The sequence below is a fragment of the Tachyglossus aculeatus genome, chromosome 6 (assembly GCF_015852505.1).
Source record: "Tachyglossus aculeatus isolate mTacAcu1 chromosome 6, mTacAcu1.pri, whole genome shotgun sequence".
NCBI classification, from domain to species: domain Eukaryota; kingdom Metazoa; phylum Chordata; class Mammalia; order Monotremata; family Tachyglossidae; genus Tachyglossus; species Tachyglossus aculeatus.
The window spans coordinates 39,700,641-39,725,247 of record NC_052071.1 but is presented as its reverse complement, the minus strand read 5'-3'; the positions used below and the strand labels follow the sequence as shown (position 1 = coordinate 39,725,247).

Below are 24,607 nucleotides of genomic sequence, written 5' to 3'. Positions count from 1 at the left end.
AAGGTGAGTTCCACTACACACTGCATCGTGATTAGACGGTTACGGTTGGGGTGAGAAGTTAAAAGGGGTCTCTTCACCTTTTTGCTACCTCCTTAGAGAAAAAGCAATTCAAGTCTTATCTAGTTTATTATCTATTGGCTTATAAAGTGCCTCCTTTCATGCCAAGAGCCAATAAAGGTGCCCTGCCAATTAAATTATTTTAAACTTTAATAGCCACAGACCCTAAAAGCAAACACCATTTAGTCACTCAGCTAGATCGGCCAGTCTGAAGCAATTCGGGTTGGGGACCAAGCCCGACACTGGGCCAACTGGAAAGCAATCAATGTGCCCTTTTTTAAAATGGTATTAAGCATTTATGATGTGTCAAGCACTGGGGTGGATGTAAGATAATCACGGCCTAGTGGAAAGGGCAACGGCCTAGGAGTCGGAAGAACCTGGGTTCTAATTCCGGCTCTGCCACTTGTCAGCTCTGTGACCTTGGGCAAGTTACTACACTTCTCCGGCCCTCAGTCACCTTGTCTGTTAAATGGGGATTAAGACTGTGAGCCCTATGTGGGACAGGGACTGTGTCCAACCTGATTATCTTGCATTTACCCCAGTGCTTAATACAGTGCTTGGCATATAGTAAGCTCTTAACATACACCACAATTTTTATTATTATTATTAGTCTCTGTTCCACATGGGGCACCACATTTTCCATTCTCCAACTTGCTCCCCCTCCACCTAATTATTCTTATTCTTTCCCTCTAGTTGTCCTTCCTCTCTGCCAATAATAATAATAGTAATAATAACAACAATCACTGATATTTGTTAAGCACTTACCAAGGGCCAGGCACTGTATTAAGCACTGGGGTGGTTACAAGCTACTTGGGTTAGACCCAGTCTTTGTCCCATTCGGGGCTTAGTGGAAATCAATCAATCAATCAATCGTATTTATTGAGCGCTTACTATGTGCAGAGCACTATACTAAGCGCTTGGGAAGTACAAATTGGCAACAGAGACAGTCCCTACCCAACAGTGGGCTCCCGGGCTTAGGAGTCAGAGGTCGTGGGTTCTAATCCCGGCTCCGCCACTTGCCCGCTGTGTGACTTTGGGCAAGTCACTTAACTGCTCTGTGCCTCAGTTCCCTCAGCTGTAAAATGGGGATTAAGACTGTGAGTCCCACTTGGGACAACCTGATGACCTTGCATGTACCCCAGCGTTTGGAACAGTGCTCGGCAAATAGTAAGCGCTTAACAAATACCATCATGATTGTTAAATCTCCATTTTACAGTTGAGGGAACAGGCACATAGACGTGAGGCGGCTTGCCCAAGGTCGCAAAGCAGACAAGTGGTGGAGTCAGGATTAGAACTCAGGTCCTAGGCCCAAACCACTAGGCCCCTTTTCTTCTACTCTACAATCTGTGTCCCTATCCTAGTCTCCCAAGAATCAGTGTTTTTCTCATTCCTTTTCCCCCTTGACCTGTTCTCGCTTTCATTTCCCTTCCTCCTTCTCCGCACCTTCCCTTCTGTCCTCTCTTGCTTCGCCCTTCCCCACCTTCCTTCAGTCAATCCGTCCATCAATCAATCGTATTCATTGAGCGCTTACTGTGTGCAGCGCACTGGACTAAGCGCTTGGGAGAGGCCAATGTAACCGAGTCGGTAGACACGTTCCCTAACCACGAGAAGATCCCAGTCTAGAAAGGGGGATACAGGGGAATATAAATACCGTCTCTGTAGGTGAGGGGGGCAGAGCGAAGGGTGCAGGGGGGTGGGGGTGAATAAAGGGAGCAAAAGCAAGTGCTTCCCTTCCCCTCCCCACACCTCTCCTCCTCCTCCTCCCTCCCACCTTCCCTCCCCTCCCCACACCCCTCCTTCCCTGACGTCCTTCCCTCCCCTCCCCTCCCTCCTCCTCCTCCTCCTCCCCTCCCCATATCCCTCCTCCTCCCCTCCCCACATCCCTCCTCCTCTTCCTCCTCCCTCCCCTCTCCACCTTCCTCCCCACCCTCTCCTTCTTCACTTCTCCAAGTCCCCTGGTAACGTCCCCAGCGCTTAGAACAGAGCTTTGCACAGAGTAACCGCTTAAGACATGCCATCATTATTATTATTATTCTCCCCTCTTCCCCTCCCCCTCCCCTCCTTCCCCCATCTTCCTCCCTACCCCCTCCCCTTCTCCCCTCCCCCTCTCCCCACCCCCTCCTTCCCTCATCTTCCCCTCCACCCCCTCCCCTCCCCATCCCTTCCCCTCCTTCCCCCCTACTGAGAGCTCACCTCCTCCAGGAGGCCTTCCCAGACTGAGCCCCTTCCTTCCTCTCCCCCTCGTCCCCCTCTCCATCCCCCCATCTTACCTCCTTCCCTTCCCCACAGCACCCATATATACGTATATATGTTTGTACAGCTTTATTACTCTATTTTACTTGTACCTATCTATTCTATTTATTTCATTTTGTTAGTATGTTTGGTTTCGTTCTCTGTCTCCCCCATTTAGCCTGTGAGCCCACTGTTGGGTAGGGACCGTCTCTAGATGTTGCCAACTTGGACTTCCCAAGCGCTTAGTCCAGTGCTCTGCACACAGTAAGCGCTCAATAAATACGATTGATGATGATGATGATCTTCCTCTCCACCCCCTCCCCTTCTCCTCTCCCCCTCCCCTTCTCCTCTCCCCCTCCCCACCCCCTCCCCTCCTCTCCCCATCTTCCTCCCCACTCCCTCCCCTCCTTCCCCTCCCCTCCTTCCCCCATCTTCCTCTCCACCCCTCCCCTTCCCCATCTTCCTCCTCCCCACCCCCTCCCCTCCTTCCCCATCTTCCTCCCCACCCCCTCCCCTCCTCTCCCCATCTTCCTCTCCACCCCTCCCCTTCCCCATCTTCCTCCTCCCCACCCCCTCCCCTCCTCTCCCCATCTTCCTCCCCACTCCCTCCCCTCCTTCCCCTCCCCTCCTTCCCCCATCTTCCTCTCCACCCCTCCCCTTCCCCATCTTCCTCCTCCCCACCCCCTCCCCTCCTTCCCCATCTTCCTCCTCCCCACCCCCTCCCCTCCTTCCCCATCTTCCTCCTCCCCACCCCCTCCCCTCCTTCCCCATCTTCCTCCTCCCCACCCCCTCCCCTCCTTCCCCATCTTCCTCCTCCCCACCCCCTCCCCTCCTTCCCCATCTTCCTCCCCACCCCCTCCCCTTTCCCAGCTTCCTCCTCCCCACCCCCTCCTCTCCTCTCCCCATCTTCCTCCCCACCCCCTCCCCTCCTTCCCCATCTTCCTCCCCACCCCCTCCCCTCCTTCCCCATCTTCCTCCCCACCCCCTCCCCCCTTCCCCATCTTCCTCCTCCCCACCCCCTCCCCTCCCTTTCCCCATCTTCCTCCTCCCCACCCCCTCCCCTCCTTCCCCATCTTCCTCCCCACCCCCTCCCCTCCTTCCCCATCTTCCTCCCCACCCCCTCCCCTTCCCCAGCTTCCTCCTCCTCACCCCCTCCCCTCCCCTCCCCATCTTCCTCCCCACCCCTCCCCTTCTCAACCCCCTCCTCCTCCTCCTCCTCTCCTCCTCCCCTCCCCTCTTCCCCCTCCCCCTCCTCCTCCCCCTCCCGCTGTCCTGCCCCCATCCCTCCTGCTCCTCCTCCTCCTCCTCCTGCTCCTCCTCCTCCTCCCGCTCCCGCTCCCGGTGCTCTCCTCCCCTTCCGCCCTCCGGTCCCGTCCCGTCCGTCCCTCCCTCCGCCTGGCTGTGCCCGGTGCCCGGGGGCTCGGGGGGCTCGGGGGGGCTCGGGGGGGCCCCATTCCCGGGCTCCCTCCCTCCGGCCCTGTCCGGCCGTCCGTCCGTCCATCCGTCGGAGCGTGTCCAAGTGGGAGGCCCGTGGGGGCCGCGGCCTGCTCCTTGGCCGGTCCCTGGCCGGTCCCTGGCCGGTCCCGGGGCCCGAAGCGGACATGAGGCTGGCAGGTGAGGCGCCCCCGGGGCTCCCCGCAACGCTTAGCACAACCCACCCAACCGGAGAAACTGCAGGAGCCCAGGGGCCTAGCGGAAACAGCCCGGCCCGGGGGAGCCACAGCAAGCCGGCTTTTCTCTGAATTATAATAATAATAATAATAATAATGATGATGATGAGTCATTCATTCCGTCGTATTTATTGAGCGCTTACTGTGTGCGGAGCACTGGACTAAGCGCTTGGGACGTACAGTCAATCAATCAGTTGTATTTATTGAGCGCTTACTGTGTGCAGAGCACTGGACCAAGTGCTTGGGACGGACGAGTTGGCAACATCATCAGTCGTATTTATTGAGCGCTTACTATGTGCAGAGCACTGTACTGAGCGCTAGACGGTCCCCACCCAACAGCGGGCTCACAGTCTAGAAGGTAATAATGGCATTTATTAAGTGCTTACTATGTTCTAAGCGCTGGGGAGCTTACAAGGTGATCGGGTTGGCCCTCGGGGGGCTCACAGTCTTCATCCCCGTTTTACAGATGAGGGAACTGAGGCCCGGAGAAGTGAAGTGACTTGCCCAAAGTCACCCAGCTGACAATTGGCGGAGGCGGGATTTGAACCCATGACCCCTGACTCCAAAGCCCGCGCTCTTTCCACTGAGCCACGCTGCTGGCATTTATTGAACGTTTACTATGTGCAAAGCACTGTACTAAGCGCTGGGGAGGTTACAAGCTGATCAGGTTGGCCCATGGGGGGGCTTACAGTCTTCATCCTTGTGCATATTTATTCTATTTATTTTATTTTGTTAATATGTTCTGTGTTGTCTGTCTCCCCCTTCTAGACTGTGAGCCCACTGTTGGGTAGGGACCGTCTCTAGATGTTGCCAACTCGTACTTCCCAAGCGCTTAGTCCGGTGCTCTGCACACAGTAAGCGCTCAATAAATACGATTGAATGAATGAATGAATGAATCCCCATTTGACAGCTGAGGGAACTGAGGCACAGACAAGTGAAGTGGCTTGTCCATGGTCACGCAGCTGACACGTGGCAGAGCTGGGATTCGAACCCGTGACCTCTGACTCCCAATCCCGCGCTCTTTCCACTGAGCCACTCTGCTTCTCAGCGTACAGCGAACACTTGTGTCGACCCCAGCGCTTAGGAAAGCGCTTGCCACATAGTAAGCGCTTAACAAATACCGTTATTATTATTATTATTATCAATAAACGCCATCGATTGATAGATCCTGGGTAGGGGAGGGAGGGAGGGGCCGCCCCACCCCCAGACACCCCCGGACTCACCACCCCAACACCCCCCACCCCCTCAGCAGGCCCTGCTGGGGTGGGAGACCAATACCAGCCCTCGCATCATAATCACAGGAATAATCTTTGCGGGATTTGCTAAACTTACTAGGTGCCAGACACTGTACTAAGCACTGGGGCCGATACGAGACAGTAGGGTGGGACACAGTCCCCGGCCCACGTGGGGCCCTCAGCCTCAATCCCCATTTTGCCAATGAGGGAACTGAGGCACAGAGACATAAAGTGACACGCCCAGGGTCACACAGCAGACCGGCTCCCGGCCCGGGCGGCCCCGGCCACGAGCCCCCACGGACCCTGGAGAGCAGCGTGGACTAGGGGCTAGAGCTTCCAACAGTGCTTGGCACATAGTAAGCGCTTAAATACCATCATTATTCTTATTATAGAGCACGGTCCTGGGAGTCAGAAGGTCGTGGGTTCGAATTCCAGTGCTGCCCCTTTCAGTCATTCATTGTCATATTTATTAAGCACTTACTGGGTGCAGAGCACTCCACTAAGCGCCTGGGAAAGTACAGGACAACAGGGAACAGTGACATTCCCTGCTCACAATGAGCTCACAGTCCCAGTGGGGAGACAGACGTCAATACAAAAAAATAAAATGACAGTTAAGTGCTGTGGGGCTGGGAGGGTGGGGAAGAGCAAAGGGAGCAAGTCACGGCGATGCAGAAGGGTGTGGGAAATGAGGAAAAGGGGGGCTTAGTCTGGGAGGGCTTCCTGGAGGAGATGCGCCCTCAATAAGGCTTTGAAGAGGGGCAGAGGAATTGGCGGATTTGAGGAGGGATGGCGTTCCTGTCAGCTGTGTGGTCTTCACTTATCTGGGCCTCAGTTTCCTCATCCGTCAAATATGGATTAAGACTGTGAGCCTCATGCGGGACGGGAACTGTGTCCAACCCGATTTGCGCGTATCCACCCCGGTGCTTAGTACAGTGCCTGGCACATAGTAAGCACTTAACACATACCACAATTACTATCATGATTAGCCCTAAGCAGGAACAATTTCCAAGGCAGAAGCCTGAAGCCCTCCGCAGCACACAGACCTCTAAATCCCCGCATCGCTACCGCACACATAGAAACACACCATCATCATAGAGAAGAAGCGTGGCTCAGTGGAAAGAGCCGGGGCTTTGGAGTCAGAGGTCATGGGTTCGAATCCCGACCATCTAAATGTTGCCAACTTGTACTTCCCAAATGCTTAGTACAGTGTTCTGCACACAGTAAGCGCTCAATAAATACGATTGAATGAATGAATGAATGACTCTGCCAATTGTCAGCTCTGTGACTTTGGACAAGTCACTTAACTTCTCCTCAGTTACCTCATCTGTAAAATGGGGATGAAGACTGTGAGCCCCCTGAGGGACAACCTGATCACCTTGTAACCTCCCTAGCGCTTAGAACAGTGCTTTGCCCATAGTAAGCGCTTAACAAGTGCCATCATTATTATTATTATTTGCCACAGAAAGGGGCCTTCCAGTTGCCCTAGTCAAGATCTAGCTCGATTTTTTAGCCCAGAGAGGCTAGGACTTGAAGAATTAAGAGGGTTTGGGGAGAGGCGCAGTTATGCCAGAAGGTTTCCCGGTGGTATTCCCAGCTGTCCAGATTCTAAGCGAGGAATTCCTAAGTGGATCATTTAGTTCTTCCAGGTCCAAGCTGGCGGGTGTAATCCGCTAGCAGGGTGTAAAGTCTCACGTCCTTTCAGAAGCAGGAATCCAAAGAATCCTAAACCCATTCTTTAGATGCTTCCCAGGCTCACCAGCACTGGTTCTAGTTTTGCGTGAGTGAATCTCAGCCAGCTTTTCACCCTCTTATCTCCATACTGGGCCCAGTCCAAGGTACCAGTACTAGTTTGTTTGGGAAAACTTGATGTGATTGATTGGTTGATTCTGCTTGGTTCAGGGATGATCAAGGTTTGGGTGTTGTCAGTGTATTCTTGGTTTCTTTTTCTAAGCGCTTGCGTATCAAACTCAGTTCTAAGCGCTGGGGGAGATACGAGTTAATTAGGTTGGACACAGTCTCTGTCCTGCATGGGGCTCACAATCTAAGTAATAATAATAATAACGATGGTATGTGTTAAGCGCTTACTATGTGCCAGGCACTGTTCTAAGCACTGAGGTAGGTACAAGATAATGGGGTTGGAGGAGGGAGAACAGGAGAATGGAGGCACAGAGAATCAATCAATCAATCAGTTGTATTTATTGAGCGCTTACTGTGTGCAGAGCACTGTACTAAGCGCTTGGGAAGTACAAGTTGGCAACATACGGAGACAGTCCCTACCCAACAGTGGGCTCACAGTCTAAAAGAAATGAAGCGACTTGCCCAAGGTCACACAGCAGACAAGTGGCGGAGCCGGAATTAGAACCCAGTTCCTCTGACCCCCAGTGCTCTATCCACTAGGCCGTGTGGTTCCACACTGTCCGGAACTTTCCCCATCTCCATGAGGGAACTGGTGAGCACATTAATTCGATCTTCATTCATTCGATCGTACCTCGTTCTCACCTGTCCCGCCGTCGACCCCTGGCCCACGTCCTCCCCCTGGCCCGGAATAATAATAATAATAATAATGGCATTTATTAAGCGCTTACTATGTGCAAAGCACTGTTCTAAGCGCTGGGGGAGGTTACAAGGTGATCAGGTTCACCCCCAGGTGAGACGGGGGGCTCACAGTCTTAATCCCCATTTTACAGGTGAGGTAACTGAGGCCCAGAGAAGTGAAGTGACTTGCCCAAAGTCACACAGCTGACAATTGGCGGAGCCGGGATTCGAACCCCTGACCTCTGACTCCAAAGCCCGGGCTCTTTCACTGAGCCACGCTGCTTCTCCCTCCCTCCCTCCGCACATCCGCCAAGCTAGCTCTCTTCCTCCCTGCAAAGCCCTACTGAGAGCTCACCTCCTCCAGGAGGCCTTCCCAAACTGAGCCCCCTTTTTCCTTTTCTCCTCCCGCATCCCCACCGCCCTACCTCCTTCCCCTCCCCACAGCACTTGTAGATATTTGTACAGATTTATTACTCTATTATACTTCTACATATTTACTATTCTACTTATTTTGTGAATGATGTGCATCTAGCTTTATTTTTATTTATTCTGGTGACTTGACCCCTGTCCACCTGTTTTGTTTTGTTGTCTGTCTCCCCCTTCTAGTCTGTGAGCCTGTTGTTGGGTAGGGACTGTCTCTACATGTTGCCAATTTGTACTTCCCAAGTGCTTAGGCGTGTGGAGGGAGAGCATTCCAGGCCAGGGAAAGGATGTGGGCCGGGCGTTGATGGCGGGACAGGCGAGAACGAGGCCCAGTGAGGAGGTTAGCGGCGGCAGAAGTGACAAGAAGCAACTTGGCCTAGTGAATAGAGCACGGGCCTGGGGGGTCAGAAGAACCTGGGTTCTAATCCCGGCTCCACCACTTGTCTGTTGTGTGACCTTGGGCAAGTCACATCACTCCTCTGTGCCTCAGTTACCTCATCTGTAAAATGAGGATTAAGATTGCGAGCCCCATGTGGGACGGACTCTGTCCGTAGCTTGTAGCTACCTCAGCGTTTAGTACAGTGCCTGGCACATAGTGATCACACGGAGCCACAGGAAGAAGAAAAGGCAAAACCTGAAGTTTGAAAACGTTCTCCCAACTGTGTCTTTGTAAGCCTCAAAGATGGGACCTTGCACCGAGAAGGCAATCAATCAATCAATCAATCAATCGTATTTATTGAGCGCTTACTATGTGCAGAGCACTGTACTAAGCGCTTGGGAAGTACAAATTGGCAACACATAGAGACAGTCCCTACCCAACAGTGGGCTCACAGTCTAAAAGCAAGACTCCGTTGCTGGAAAAAATACAAACGGAAAGAAAGAGATCACCTCACTTACACCCTTTACAATCTCATAGCCCACAGTTAAAAAAAGTTCAGCTGTTGGGAATGAACAGTTGACTTTATACTTTATTTACCTTTGTGTTTAAATACATCATTACCGTACAAAGAAAAGGCTATGTTAAATTTGCTTACATCAAATAAGATTAACTTATAAAGATAATAGAATCTGTCATCCCCTAGATTTCAATTAATTTGATTATCTTTTTAACATGCTTTGTTGACCTCTTACTCCACACAGCAGTTGTACAATGTTTACGGTATTTAGACTGTGAGCCCACTGTTGGGTAGGGACTATCTCTATATGTTGCCAACTTGTACTTCCCAAGCGCTTAGTACAGTGCTCTGCACACAGTAAGCGCTCAATAAATACGATTGATTGATTGATTGATTGATCACTTAACAAATACCATTAAAAGCATTTAGCGGAAGTTCAGAGGCAGTGGCAGAGGTGGTATATTCTACTGAGCCACTTAACTTCTCTGTGCCCCAGTGACCTCATCTGTAAAATGGGGATGAAGACTGTGAGCCCCCCGTGGGACAACCTGATCACCTTGTCACCTCCCCAGCGCTTAGAATGGTGCTTTGCACATAGTAAGAGCTTAATAAATGCCATTAGTAGTAGTAGTAGTAGCATTTACTGAGCACCCAATTGGTTCAGTACACCACACTAAGAGCTTGGAAGTACAGAATAAAGAAGTGACATGTTCCAGCCCCCACAAGGAGCTTATATTCTAATAGGGGAGATTGACCTAAAATTATTGATGACTAGAGTAGTCAAGATCAATCTTTGAATAAACATATATTCCTGACTGCTGGGGCTGGATGTCAAGAAAATCATAAGTGCCAGAGTTGGCTGATGGCATTAGGAGTTTAGGGAGCAGGGAAGTTAAGTGGGGGAGGCTTGTTTTAGGGAGGGAATTCTAGGGGGACTTTGAGGGTGATACAATCTCTGGTCTGTCTGATGTGAGGAGGAAGGGAGCTCCTTCTTGTCTATAAACTCTTTGTGGGCAGGGAAGGTGTCTACCAGCTCTATTTTGTGGTATTTGTTAAGCACCTATTATGTGTCAAGCACTGTTTTAAGCATTGGGGCAGATACAAATTCATTAGGTCCGACATAGTCTCAAGTGGGGCTCACAGTCTAAGTGGAAGGAGGAACGGGCTTGAATCACCATTTTATAGGTGAGGAAACTAAGGCACAGAGAAGTGAAGTGACTCGCCCAAGGCCACACAGCTGACAAGTGACGGAGCTAGGATTAGAACCCAGGTCCTCTGATTCCCAGGCCAGCGTTCTTTCCACCAGGCCACGCTGCTTCTTGTACTATACTCTCCCAAGGGTTTAGCTTCTTGTATTCTCCCAAGCATTTAGTAAAATGTTTTGCCACAGTAAATACTTCATAAATACCATTGATTGGTTGATTGATTAATTCCAAGCCGGGGGAGAAGTGAAAGTGAGAGGAAGGAGGCCTGAAAGTTGAGAGCAAGGTAATGATTGTGGTATTTGTTAAGCACTTACTATGTGCCAAGCGCGGTACTAAACCCTGAGGAAGTTTTAGGCCCTCAGAGGGTAAGTAGGGAGAGCAGGTGTGGAATCCCCACTTTACAGATGGGAGAAACTAAGTCATAAGTGCTTAGTACAGTGCTCTGCACACAGTAAGCGCTCAATAAATACAATTGAATGAATAAGTGACTGGCCCAAGGTCACAGAACAGGCTAGTGGTGGAGCCAGAATTAGAGCCCAGTTAAACGATTGGCTTGGGAGGAATGAAGAGGCCAAGTTGGGACATGGCAGATGGGGTCAGATCAATCAGTTAATCAGTGGTATTTATTGAGCGCTTACTATTTGCAGAGAAGCAGTGTGGCTCAGTGGAAAGAGCCTGGGCTTTGGAGTCAGAGGTCATGGGTTCGAATCCTGGCTCTGCCAATTGTCAGCTCTGTGATTTTGGGCAAGTCACTTAACTTCTCTGTGCCTCAGTTACCTCATCTGTCAACTGGGGATTAAGACTGTGAGCCCCCCGTGGGACAACCTGATCACCTTGTAACCTCCCCAGCGCTTAGAACAGTGCTCTGCACATAGTAAGCGCTTAATAAATGCCATTACATTGTACTAACCGCTTCAGAGAGTACACTACAACAGAGTTGCTAGACAAGTTCCCTGCTCACAACGAGCTGGTAGAGAACTTTGAAGTTCAAATTTGCCTTATTCCTTTAAGCCCGGCCTACTTTCTCTCTTCCTCTTAGGCCCCAAGCATCTTAAAAATGTTTAAAAGTTACTTAATAACACTTAGACCTTCCCATAACCCCAGGGAGTAGATAAATCGGTACAATTGCATGCCAGGGCATTTCACACTGAAAGGCACTTTGGACGAGCGAGCGTTTGTGCTGGGTGTTTAGTGAGCATATTTCCAGTCCTGTTTGTGCTGGGTGTTTCTGGGCGATCAGGAGGCCCTGGGGGCAAATAAAGAAGACTGAGGAAGGGTCTGTTACCTGAAGGGACAGTGGTAACGGGAGCTGAGGGGAAGGGTCGGGGGTCTTGGTGGCTCTGGGACAGGGGAGAGAAGTCAAGGCATCTCGCAGCTGCTGTCTCACTGTCTCTGTGCCATTGCACAGAGAAGCAGCGTGGCTCAGTGGAAAAGGGCCCGGGCTTCGGAGTCAGAGGTCATGGGTTCAAATCCCGGCTCCGCCAGTTGTCAGCTGTGTGACTTTGGGCAAGTCGCTTCGCTTCTCTGGGCCTCACTTCCCTCATCTGTGGAATGGGGATTAAGACCGTGAGCACCCCCCTGTGGGACAACCTGATCACCCTATACCCTCCCCAGTGCTTAGAACAGTGCTTGCACCTGTATATATGTTTGTACAAATTTACTACTCTACTTATTTATTTTATTTGTGCATATTTATTCTATTGATTTTATTTTTTTAATGTGTTTTGTTTTGTTCTCTGTCTCCCCTTTCTAGACTGTGAGCCCACTGTTGGGTAGGGACCATCTCTATAGGTTGCCAACTTGTACTTCCCAAGTGCTTAGTACAGTGCTCTGCACACAGTAAGCGCTCAATAAATACGATTGATGATGATGACAGTGGAACTACCAGGAAAATGAGGGCTGTTTGATTGCCCACCTCTGTTGGCGTTTGTTTCCTATCTGTCTGTGTCCTCTCTAGGCCCCCTCCGGATTGTGGTCATCGTCCTCACGGCTGGGCTCATCTGGATCCTGGTCAGCATCTTGCTGGGAACCCAGAGTGGCTTGTCACGTATCCAGCAACTCCTTGCCAGTAAGTGTGAGTGCGCATGTGTGTTTTCCATACTAACTCACACTGCCTGACCCGCAGGAAAAAAAAATTGGCTCTCCCCTGTTCCACTCCCACTTCCCCAGGGAGAAGCAGCCTCAGTCACGGGGCCTACAAACTCCTCTGCTGGGTCTCGAATGGAGGCTAAGGGAGCGAGGGGGGATCACCGTGGAGGAGCAGGGTGGCCTAGGGGGAGAGGGCACGGCCCTGGGAGTCAGAAGGACCTGGGTTCTAATCCCGGCTCTGCCAGTTGTTCGCTGGGTGGCCTCGGGCAAGTCACTTCACTTCCCGGGGCAGTTTCCTCAAACCGTAAAATGGGGATACCTGTTCTCCCTGCTAGTTAGACTGTGAGCCCCCATGGGAGTCAGGGACTAGGTCCGACCTAATTAACTCTTAGCTACCCCAGCCTAAAGAACGGTGCTTGACACCTAGTGAGCGCTTAACAAATACCACTTTAAAAAAAGAGAGAAAGAAAGAGAAAGAGAAAAGAGGCTGAGCAAGAAGGGGCTGGTCCAGAGAATGTCATCGAGCTCATTATGGGCAGGGAACGTGTCTGCTAATTCTGTTGTACAAATGCGTAGTACAGTGCTCTGCTCATAGTAAGATCTCAATAAATACTATTGATTAACTGGGGGTAGAGAGTCCCATGGAGGCCCACTGGAGGGACAGCAGGAGGGCTAGAGAGAGGAGCTGCCAAGTGGGAGGCCGTGGGCTAGCCACCCCCAGCGGGTAGCACTGCAGGTTGCCGTTTCCGTGCTCCAGCTTGGGTGACCACTTCACAGGCCAAGATGCTGGAGGCCTGGGGTCAAAGATTCAGGAATCTGCCGTGCTGTTCCCTTATTCTTGAGCGGCACATAATAACGAGGCTTATTCTAGTGCCCACACCCCCGGCTTTAAGCGGCCTGGCTCCTCTAAAGGGCATCTTCCCCCTCAGGGCTGTAATCAATCACCTACTGTGGCAGCACCCTCTGGCACGGGCTAAAGGGTTTGGGCCCTCGGGGAACGAGGCCAGCTAATTGTGGGCACAGCCACTATCCAACAGTCGGATTAACACTGCTGTTTTTCTGTCCCTCCCAGATCCCGAGAACCCACCCTCGGCAGGTAAAGTGGTGGGGAAAGGATGCTGTCCTTTTCCTCTTTGGTGTGTTCTCCTCATCCCTGTTTGCGTGGCATGGAATCGGCTGCTTCCCTCCTTCTCCCCCGGCGCCTGCAGTAGTAGCAAAGTTTGCGTGATTGCTCCCCTGGGCCGAAGGGAGCTCTTGTCCGTCAGTCATATTTATTGAGCGCTTACTGTGTACGCAGCACTGTACTAAGCGCTTGAGAGAGTAGAATTCAGCAATGTAACACAGTGAGCTAGAAGGGGAGGCCGTCGTTAATATAAATGACAGATCTGTACATAAGTGCTGTGGGGCTGGGAGGGGGGATGAATCAAGGGAGCAAGTCAGGACGATGCAGAAGGGACCAGAAGAAGAGGGAAACAAGGCTAAGTCAGGGAAGTCATTCATTCATTCAATTGTATTTATTGAGCGCTCACTGTGTGCAGAGCACTGTACTAAGCACTTGGGAAGTACAAGTTGGCAACATCTAGAGACGGTCCCGACCCAACAACGGGCTCACAGTCTAGAAGGGGGAGACGGACAACAAAACAGAACATGTGGACAGGTGTCAAGTCGTCAGAACAAATAGAATTAAAGCTAAATGCACATCATTAACAAAATAAATAGAATAGTAAATATGTATAAGTAAAATAGAGTAAGAAATCTGTAGAAATGTATATACAGGTGCTGTGGGGAGGGGAAGGAGGTAGGGCGGGCGGATGGGGAGGAGGAGAGGAAAAAGGGGGCTCAGTCTTGGAAGGCCTCTTGGAGGAGATGTGCCTTCAGTAAGGCTTTGAAGTTTTGTGTGTGTGTGTGTGTGTGTGTGTGTGTGTGTGTGTGTGTGTGTGTCGGGGGGCATAATTATCTGTCGGCTATGAAGAGGGAGGGCTTTCCAGGCCAGGGTGGGCAAGAGGTCAGTTGCGACATAGGTGAGATCACGCTACAGTGAGAAGGTAATAATAATAATAATAATGGCATTTATTAAGCGCTTACTATGTGCAAAGCACTGTTCTAAGCGCTGGGGAGGTTACAAGGTGATCAGGTGGTCCCACGGGGAGCTCACAGTCTTAATCCCCATTTTACAGATGAGGGAACTGAGACCCAGAGAAGTGAAGTGACTTGCCCAAAGTCACACAGCTGACAAGTGGCGGAGCCGGGATTTGAACCCATGACCTCCGACTCCAAAGCCCGGGCTCTTTCCAGTGAGCCAAGCTGCTTCTCACTAGAGGAGCGAAGTGTACAGGCTGGGTTGTAGCAAGAGAGTATCAAGGTGTTTGAGTACACTGAGGATTCTTCTTCCACCCTTTTCTCCAAGCGTACTGCCTTTCAGTTCAATTCAATTGTACTTATTAAGCGCTTACTGTGTGCAAAGCACTGTACCAAGCACTTGAGAAAGTACAGCACAACAGTAAACAGTGACATTCCCTGCCCACAACGAGCTCACAGCAGCGTGGCTTAGTGGAAGGAGCCCAGGCTTGGGAGCCAGAGGACGTGGGCTCTAATCCCGGCTCTGCCACCTGTCTGCTGTGTGACTTTGGTCAAGTCACTTCACTTCTCTGAGCCTCAGTTACCTCATCTGTAAAATGGGATTAAGACTGTGAGCCCCACGTGGGACGTGATTACCTTGTATCTGCCCCATTCATTCATTCATTCAATCATATTTATTGAGCGCTTACTGTGTGCAGAGCACTGTACTAAGCACTTGGGAAGTACAAGTTGGCAACATATAGAGATGGTCCCTACCCAACAGCGGGCTCACAGCCTAGAAGGGGGAGACAGACAACAAAACATATTAACAAAATAAAATAAATAGAATAGTAAATATGTACAAGTAAAATAAATAGAGTAATAAATCTGTACAAACATATACACAGGTGCTGTGGGGACAGTACTTGGCACATAGTAAGTGCTTAACAAATACCATAATTATCATTATTATTATTATTAGAGGAGGGGAGACAGACATCAATACACATAAATAAAATTACAGATATATACATAAGTGCTGTGGGGCTGGGAGGGGGGCGAGAAGCAAAGGCAGCAAGTCAGGGCAATGCAGAAGGGAGAGGGAGATGAGGGAAAATGGGGCTTAGTCTGGGAAGGCGTTTTGGAGGAGATGTGCCTTCAGTAAGGTTTGGAAGAGGGGGAGAGTCATTGTCTGGAAGATTTGAGGAGGGAGAGTAATTCCAGGCCAGAGGCAGGACATGGGCCAGGGGTCGGCGGTGTGACAGGCGAGATGAAGGCACCTTGAAAAGGTTAGCACTAGAGGAGTAAAGTGTGCAGCTTGGATTGTAGAAGGAGAGAAATCTTTGCAACAATTTTCTGAATGGCCCCCTTCCACCCCTGGTGCAGAGCTGGCTAGGCCCTGAGTTGGGCCCGAGAGGTCCCAGTAGAGGCGTGGGGTCCCTGTGCTATGTTTTAGCCAGTCTGGAGGGAAACACAAAGAACCTCATCTCCGTCCTCCCTGCTGTCAAGGTCACCAGGACATCTCCCCTCTCTGGGTTTGCTTCCCTTAACCGGTGGTAGATACATCAGTGAAGAACCATGTGTCCTGGAGAGGGAGGGAGAGCTCAGGAAATCAGTCACCCCATCAGTGGTATTTATTGAGCGCTTGCTGTGTGCAGAGCACTGTACAACAGAGTAGGTAGATGAGATCCCTGCCCTTAAGGAGCTTACAGTCTAGGGGAGTAAAGCAACAGAACGGATCCCCTGAGGCTCCGCTCCTCCAGAAGGCAGAGAACTCCGTAGCCGTCTTCATCTTAAAGTTAAAAGGCTGTAGACTGTAAGCTCCGTGTGGGCAGGGAATCATTCATTCAATCAATCAATCAATCGTATTTATTGAGCGCTTACTGTGGGAACTTTTCCACCAGTTCCCACCAACTCTGTTGCGTTGTATTCTCCCAAGCGCTTAGTGCAGCGCTCTGCACACAGTGAATGCTTGATTGTTGCCATTGATTGATAGCAGGTGTCCATATGTCGCTACAAGGGACAATCTCTGGGGTGGGGGTGGGGTGTGTGCATGGTGAGGTTGGCACTCTCAGTCCTGTGGTGTCATCTTTGACAACAACTAGTCCTCTGTCATCGAAGATAGCTCTCTCTGTAAATTGTTTTGCGACTATACTTTGTAGTCAAATGTATGTGTAAAGAGAGGGAGAGAGAAATAGCCTTCTACTCATTTATAGCGGGTTTTTTATTGCTTGGCAACAGTATTTGTGAAGGGGCAATTCTTTTTACTTATTTTCTCTGTGAGTGTCTTATACAAGGGGAAGGAGATTTGGGTCAGCGGAGGAGAATGAGGAGCTCTTAGGTTAAGGAGCTCGCCCAGAATCAGCATCTCCTAGAAGATACAGCACAGGCTTGGGAGTCAGAATCAATCAATCAATCAATCAATCGTATTTATTGAGTGCTTACAGTGTGCAGAGCACTGTACTAAGCGCTTGGGAAGTACAAGTTGGCAACATATAGAGATAGTCCCTACTCAACAGTGGGCTCACAGTCTGGAAGACAGTCAGAAGGACCTGACTTCTAATCCCGTCTCCGCCACGTGTCTGCTGTGTGACTTTGGGCAAGTCACTTCACCTCTCCGTGCCTCAGTTACTTCATCTGTAAAATGGGGATTAAGACCGTGAGCCCCATTCCAACCCGATCGGCTTTTATCTACCCCAGTGATTAGTGCAGTGTCTGGCATATAGTAAGTGCTTAACAAATACCAGACCAAAAAAAAAAAAATACATTGTAGCTGAGAGCTCAGAACCATCTGCCTTGCCGATCAATCCCCCCAACCTGAGAGGGAGACCTTCCTGTTGGAGTGGGTTTGCACCCCATCCTAGTCCTCCCACCCCCACCCTGCCACCTTCCATTTATAGATACTCCACCCCTTAAGGAAACAGGGGTCACCCCAAAAATATGCCGCCCCCGCCCCGCTCCATGTCCGTCTCGACGCCGTCAGTGTTGTAGTTCCCCTTTCTGCTCCTTCCACGTGCTGTCCTGTCCTCTTCCCCCTTCTGTCTTTGCTCCCTTCTCTTCTCCCCCTTCAGTGTCAGGAAAGGGAAGCTCTGAGTGGCCCCCCCAACCCAGCCCGGCCACGGCCAAGACTAGCAGCAGCAGCAGAAGCAGCAACGGCGTCAGCCGCGGACACAACAGTGAGTTTATTCGAGTGGCAGGGGGCGAGGGACAGAGTCGGAACCCGGATGGGATCTCAGCGGGAATGGGACGGATGGAGTTGCAGTGAGAACCAAGGACTTCCCCCTTCCTTCTGCTCCATCCCCGAAGCTCCTCTCGGCCTCCTCCGGGGAATTGGGGGCAGAGAGGATTAGCGTGAATGGGGGGAAAACCTCCCCATCTCCTCTCAGCTCCCGGTTGGGCTAAAGGCAGCAGTAGTAGGACAGTTTGAGCCTCCCTTCCCTCTCTAATGATGCTTGCTGTTTCTGTTCTGCCCCCGCCTCCTCATCCTGCTCCCTCTCTTGGGCTGCTCGCCGCCGTGTCCCCCAGTCCCGGTCTCTCTGTTGCTCTCCCGCGCACCCCATTCAGTATGGTCATCCCCTAACCGCTCTACCCAGCTGGTGCTTTCCCCTCATGCCCCATCTCTCCGACTGTCACGTGTCGCTCCTCACCGTACCTCCATGCCGTGTTCCCGTGGGAAGCAGCGTGGCGTGGCGGATAGCGCACGGGCCCGGGAATCGGAAGGTCACGGGGTCTAACCCCGCCTCGGCCACTTGTCTACTGGGTGGCCTCGGTCGGGCAAGTCAGTTTGCTTCTCCGGGCCTCAGTTGCCTCACCTGTAAAACGGGGATTGGGACCGTGAGCCCCACGTGGGGCAGGGACCGTGTCCAACCCGATTTGCTTGTGTCCACACAGCGCCTGCCCTTTTCGGTGACCTTCTGGAGGGATGGGGGGCGAGGGGGTGGCGGGAGAGGAGTGTTATGCTTGTCGTCTCCCAGGTCCTGAGTGTCTCCGTGACTCTCTGTGCTCAGAGCCCAGGCCCAGGAAATACAAGTGCGGCCTGCCCCAGCCCTGTCCTGAGCAGCATTTTGCCTTCCGGGTGGTCAGCGGAGCTGCCAACGTCATTGGCCCCAAGATCTGCCTTGAAGATAAAATGTGAGTGGAGGAGGAGGAGGAGGAGGAGGAGGAGGAGGAGGAGGAGGAGCTGGGGAAGAAAACAGGGCAGGCCTCGGAGCAGGGAGAGGAGGAGGAGGAGGGAGGGCGCTGATTCTCCAGGGCTGTTCTCCTTTGCAGGTTAATGAGCAGTGTGAAGAACAATGTCGGGCGGGGGCTGAACATCGCCCTGGTGAATGGTAAGTGCCCCCAGCCCTGAGGTTGGCACTGGCTCAGACCTGCCTTTCCATTCTAAGAGTTTTCATGGTGTTTCATTCAGTCGTATTTATTGAGCACTTACTGTGTGCAAGCACTGCACTAAGCGCTTGGGAAGTACAAGTTGGCAACACAGAGAGACGGTCCGTACCCAACAACGGGCTCACAGTCTAGATTATTATTATTTGTTAACAATAATAAGTCATTATAATACGATATATTATACGTTATATAATATATAACATTCATATATTATATATTGTATTTTATCTATGTTATAATAATAATTTATTGTAATAAAATAATATATTATGTATTGTATTATATGTGATAATTATTTGTTAATAATAATCGTGTTTGTTAAGCATTTCCTATAAAAATAATAATCATAATAATGATGGTGGTATTTGTTAAGTGCTTCCTATAATAATAATAATAAAGATGGTATTTGTTAAGCACTTATTACGTTCCAAGCACTGTTCTAAGCACTGGGGGAGATACAAGGTTATCAGGTTGTCCCACGTGGGGCTCCCAGATGAGGTAACTGAGGCCCAGAGAAGTGAAGTGACTTGCTCAGAGTCACACAGCCGACAAGCGGTGGAGCCGGGATTAGAACCCACAACCTCTGACTCCCAAGCCCATGCTCTTTCCACTATGTCACGCTGCTTCCAAGCCCTGTTCTAAACACTGGGGTAGATACAAGGTAATCACGTTGTCCCACATGGGGTTCACGGTTTTCATCCCCATTTCACAAGTGAGGTAACTGAGACACAGAGAAGTTAAGTGACTTGCTCAGAGTCACCCAGCTGACAAGTGGCGGAGCCGGGATTAGAACCCACGACCTCTGACTCCCAAGCTTGTGCTCTTTCCACTAAGCCAAGCTGCTTCTATTTCTTTTTAAGCATTTACTATGTGCCAAGCCCTGAGCTAAGCGCTGGGGAGGATACAAGGTGATCAGGTTGTCCCAGGTGGGGCCCACCGTCTTAATCCCCATTTTGCAGATGAGGGAACTGAGGCACAGAGAAGTTAAACGACTTGCCCAGGGTCACACAGCAGATAAGTGGCAGAGCCGGGATTAGAACCCATGACCTTCTGACTCCGAGGCCTGTGCTGTACCCACTACACCATGCTGTTAGCAGTTCGCTCAGTTTGTATCATACTCTCCCAAGCGCTTAGTACAGTGCCCTGCCCTCAATAAATACCCTTTAGTTGTCGGTGTTCCGGATCTTCTGCTCTTCTCAATTTCTTCTCTCAGGGAACTTAGCAGTTCACTCAGTTTGTATCGTACTCTCCCAAGCGCTCAGAACAGTGCCCTGCCCTCAATAAATACCCTTTAGTTGTCGGTGTTCCGGATCTTCTGCTCTTCTCAATTTCTTCTCTCAGGGAACTTAGCAGTTCACTCAGTTTGTATCGTACTCTCCCAAGCGCTCAGTACAGTGCCCTGCCCTCAATAAATACCCTTTAGTTGTCGGTGTTCCGGATCTTCTGCTCTTCTCAATTTCTTCTCTCAGGGAACTTAGCAGTTCCCTCAGTTTGTATCGTACTCTCCCAAGCGCTTAGTACAGTGCCCTGCCCTCAATAAATACCCTTTAGTTGTCGGTGTTCCGGACCTTCTGCTCTTCTCAATTTCTTCTCTCAGGGAACTTAGCAGTTCACTCAGTTTGTATCGTACTCTCCCAAGCGCTTAGTACAGTGCCCTGCCCTCAGTAAATACCCTTTAGTTGTCGGTGTTCCGGATCTTCTGCTCTTCTCAATTTCTTCTCTCAGGGAACTTAGCAGTTCGCTCAGTTTGTATCGTACTCTCCCAAGCGCTCAGTACAGTGCCCTGCCCTCAATAAATACCCTTTAGTTGTCGGTGTTCCGGATCTTCTGCTCTTCTCAATTTCTTCTGTCAGGGAACTTAGCAGTTCACTCAGTTTGTATCGTACTCTCCCAAGCGCTCAGTACAGTGCCCTGCCCTCAATAAATACCCTTTAGTTGTCGGTGTTCCGGATCTTCTGCTCTTCTCAATTTCTTCTCTCAGGGAACTTAGCAGTTCGCTCAGTTTGTATCGTACTCTCCCAAGCGCTTAGTACAGTGCCCTGCCCTCAGTAAATACCCTTTAGTTGTCGGTGTTCCGGATCTTCTGCTCTTCTCAATTTCTTCTCTCAGGGAACTTAGCAGTTCGCTCAGTTTGTATCGTACTCTCCCAAGCGCTTAGTACAGTGCCCTGCCCTCAGTAAATACCCTTTAGTTGTCGGTGTTCCGGATCTTCTGCTCTTCTCAATTTCTTCTCTCAGGGAACTTAGCAGTTCGCTCAGTTTGTATCGTACTCTCCCAAGCGCTTAGTACAGTGCCCTGCCCTCAATAAATACCCTTTAGTTGTCGGTGTTCCGGATCTTCTGCTCTTCTCAATTTCTTCTCTCAGGGAACTTAGCAGTTCACTCAGTTTGTATCGTACTCTCCCAAGCGCTCAGTACAGTGCCCTGCCCTCAATAAATACCCTTTAGTTGTTGGTGTTCCGGATCTTCTGCTCTTCTCAATTTCTTCTCTCAGGGAACTTAGCAGTTCGCTCAGTTTGTATCGTACTCTCCCAAGCGCTCAGTACAGTGCCCTGCCCTCAATAAATACCCTTTAGTTGTCGGTGTTCCGGATCTTCTGCTCTTCTCAATTTCTTCTCTCAGGGAACTTAGCAGTTCACTCAGTTTGTATCGTACCCTCCCAAGCGCTTAGTACAGTGCCCTGCCCTCAGTAAATACCCTTTAGTTGTCGGTGTTCCGGATCTTCTGCTCTTCTCAATTTCTTCTCTCAGGGAACTTAGCAGTTCGCTCAGTTTGTATCGTACTCTCCCAAGCGCTCAGTACAGTGCCCTGCCCTCAGTAAATACCCTTTAGTTGTCGGTGTTCCGGATCTTCTGCTCTTCTCAATTTCTTCTCTCAGGGAAACTTAGCAGTTCACTCAGTTTGTATCGTACTCTCCCAAGCGCTTAGTACAGTGCCCTGCCCTCAGTAAAATACCCTTTAGTTGTCGGTGTTCCGGATCTTCTGCTCTTCTCAATTTCTTCTCTCAGGGAACTTAGCAGTTCACTCAGTTTGTATCGTACTCTCCCAAGCGCTTAGTACAGTGCCCTGCCCTCAGTAAATACCTTTAGTTGTCGGTGTCCGGATCTTCTGCTCTTCTCAATTTCTTCTCTCAGGGAACCTTAGCAGTTCGCTCAGTTTGTATCGTACTCTCCCAAGCGCTAGTTAGTACAGTGCCCCCTGCCCTCAGTAAATACCCTTTAGTTGTCGGTGTTCCGGATCTTCTGCTCTTCTCAATTTTCTTCTCTCAGGGAACTTAGCAGTTCGCTCAGTTTGTATCATACTCTCCCAAGCGCTTAGTACAGTGCCCTGCCCTCAGTAAATACCCTTTAGTTGTCGGTGTTCCGGATCTTCTGCTCTTCTCAATTTCTTCTCTCAGGGAACTTAGCAGTTCACTCAGTTTGTATCGTACTCTCCCAAGCGCTCAGTACAGTGCCCTGCCCTCAATAAATACCCTTTAGTTGTCGGTGTTCCGGATCTTCTGCTCTTCTCAATTTCTTCTCTCAGGGAACTTAGCAGTTCGCTCGGTTTGTATCGTACTCTCCCAAGCGCTCAGTACAGTGCCCTGCCCTCAGTAAATACCCTTTAGTTGTCGGTGTTCCGGATCTTCTGCTCTTCTCAATTTCTTCTCTCAGGGAACTTAGCAGTTCGCTCAGTTTGTATCGTACTCTCCCAAGCGCTTAGTACAGTGCCCTGCCCTCAATAAATACCCTTTAGTTGTCGGTGTTCCGGATCTTCTGCTCTTCTCAATTTCTTCTCTCAGGGAACTTAGCAGTTCGCTCGGTTTGTATCGTACTCTCCCAAGCGCTTAGTACAGTGCCCTGCCCTCAGTAAATACCCTTTAGTTGTCGGTGTTCCGGATCTTCTGCTCTTCTCAATTTCTTCTCTCAGGGAATTTAGCAGTTCGCTCAGTTTGTATCGTACTCTCCCAAGCGCTTAGTACAGTGCCCTGCCCTCAATAAATACCCTTTAGTTGTCGGTGTTCCGGATCTTCTGCTCTTCTCAATTTCTTCTCTCAGGGAACTTAGCAGTTCGCTCAGTTTGTATCGTACTTTCCCAAAATAAATACCATTCATTCATTCATTCAAGTATTTATTGAGCACTTACTGTGTGCAGAGCACTGTACTAAGCGCTTGGGAAGTGCAAGTCAGCAACATATAGAGACAGTCCCTACCCAACAACGGGATCACGGTCTAGAAGATTGATGATAGTAGCGGCAGGCGGCGGGGAGGAGGCTTTGGGGATTTAAGAAATGAGGGAGTGCGACTAGTGTGCTCTGGGAAGTCAGAAAAAAATGGTTTATCTGGGCCTTGGTTATCAGTGTCATGATGAGTTATTTAGACGCCCTTGATGCCCAGCTTACGGAACTATAATTATAATTTTGGTATTTGTTAAGCGCTTACTATAATAATAATAATAATAATGATGGCATTTATTAAGCGCTTACTATGTGCAAAGCACTGTTCTAAGCGCTGGGGAGGTTACAAGGTGATCAGGTTGTCCCACGCGGGGTTCACAGTCTTAATCCCCATTTTACAGATGAGGGAACTGAGGCACAGTTAAGTGACTTGCCCAAAGTCACACAGCTGTCAATTGGCAGAGCCGGGATTTGAGCCCATGACCTCCGACTCCAAATCCCGTGCTCTTTCCACTGAGCCACGCTGCTTCCCGTGCCAAGCACTGTTCTAAGCGCTGGGGAGGTTACAAGGTGATCCCGTTGTCCCACGCGGGGTTCACAGTCTTAATCCCCATTTTACAGATGAGGTAACTGAGGCACAGTTAAGCGACTTGCCCAAAGTCACACAGCTGTCAATTGGCAGAGCCGGGATTTGAACCCATGACCTCTGACTCCAAATCCCGGGCTCTTTCCACTGAGCCACGCTGCTTCCCGTGCCAAGCACTGTTCTAAGCGCTGAACTGTTGTCGGCCCCTTGGTGCTTCAGGTCCCCTGCACACTCCCAGGATCCATCAATGCTATTTATTAATTCATTCAATCGTATTTATTGAGCGCTCACTGTGTGCAGAGCACTGGACTAAGCGCTTGGAAAGTATAATTCGGCAACATATAGACACGGTCCCTACCTAACAACGGGCTCACAGTCTAGAAGGGGGAGACAGACAACAAAACAAAACAAGTAGACAGGTGAGCTCTTACTGTGTGCAGAGCACTGTGCTAACCGCTTGGGAGAATCCAGGAAAAAACAAGAGAAGCAGCATGGCCTAGCAGATAGAGCACAGGTCTGGGAGACAGAAGGACCTGGGTTCTAATCCTGGCCCCTCCACATGTCGGCTGTGTGACCTTAGGCAAGTCACTTGGCTTCTCTGGGCCCCAGTTACCACATATGGAAAATGGGGATTAAGACTGGGAACCTCTTGTGGGACAGGGACTGTCCAACCTGATTAACCTGTATAACAATAATAATACTTGTGGTATTTGTTAAGCACTTACTATGCTTACTATGCACTTACTAGAGAAGCAGCGTGGCTCAGTGGAAAGCGCACGGGCTTTGGAGTCAGAGGTCACGGGTTCAAATCCCGGCTCCACCAATTGTCAGCTGTGTGACTTTGGGCAAGTCACTTAACTTCTCTGTGCCTCAGTTCCCTCATCTGTAAAATGGGGATTAAGACTGTGAGCCCCACATGGGACAACCTGATCACCTTGTAACCTTCCCAGCGCTTAGAACAGTGCTTTGCACATAGTAAGCGCTTAATAAATGCCATCATTATTATTATTATTATTATGTGCCAGGCACTGTACTAAACACTGGGTTGAATACAAGAAAATCAGGTTGGACCGAGTCTCTG

General features: G+C 50.3%; 1 protein-coding gene across 3 annotated transcripts in view; it reads left to right on the top strand.

Annotated features, from left to right (window-relative positions):
- Positions 1–3,718: 3,718 nt before the first annotated feature.
- The window catches only part of FAM3A (FAM3 metabolism regulating signaling molecule A), a 29,529-nt gene continuing 8,640 nt past the window's right edge, over positions 3,719–24,607 (top strand). The window contains exons 1-6 of one of the 3 annotated variants that reach the window (XM_038748000.1): positions 3,719–3,903; positions 12,211–12,321; positions 13,414–13,437; positions 17,471–17,575; positions 18,407–18,530; positions 18,669–18,727. In XM_038748000.1, coding sequence (XP_038603928.1) covers positions 3,891–3,903; positions 12,211–12,321; positions 13,414–13,437; positions 17,471–17,575; positions 18,407–18,530; positions 18,669–18,727 — 436 coding nt within the window. In that variant the 5' untranslated portion in view covers positions 3,719–3,890. Of the gene's footprint in view, positions 3,904–12,210; positions 12,322–13,413; positions 13,438–17,470; positions 17,576–18,373; positions 18,531–18,668; positions 18,728–24,607 lie in introns of all 3 variants that reach the window. The other 2 variants (XM_038748002.1, XM_038748001.1) reach the window with 2 other exon arrangements.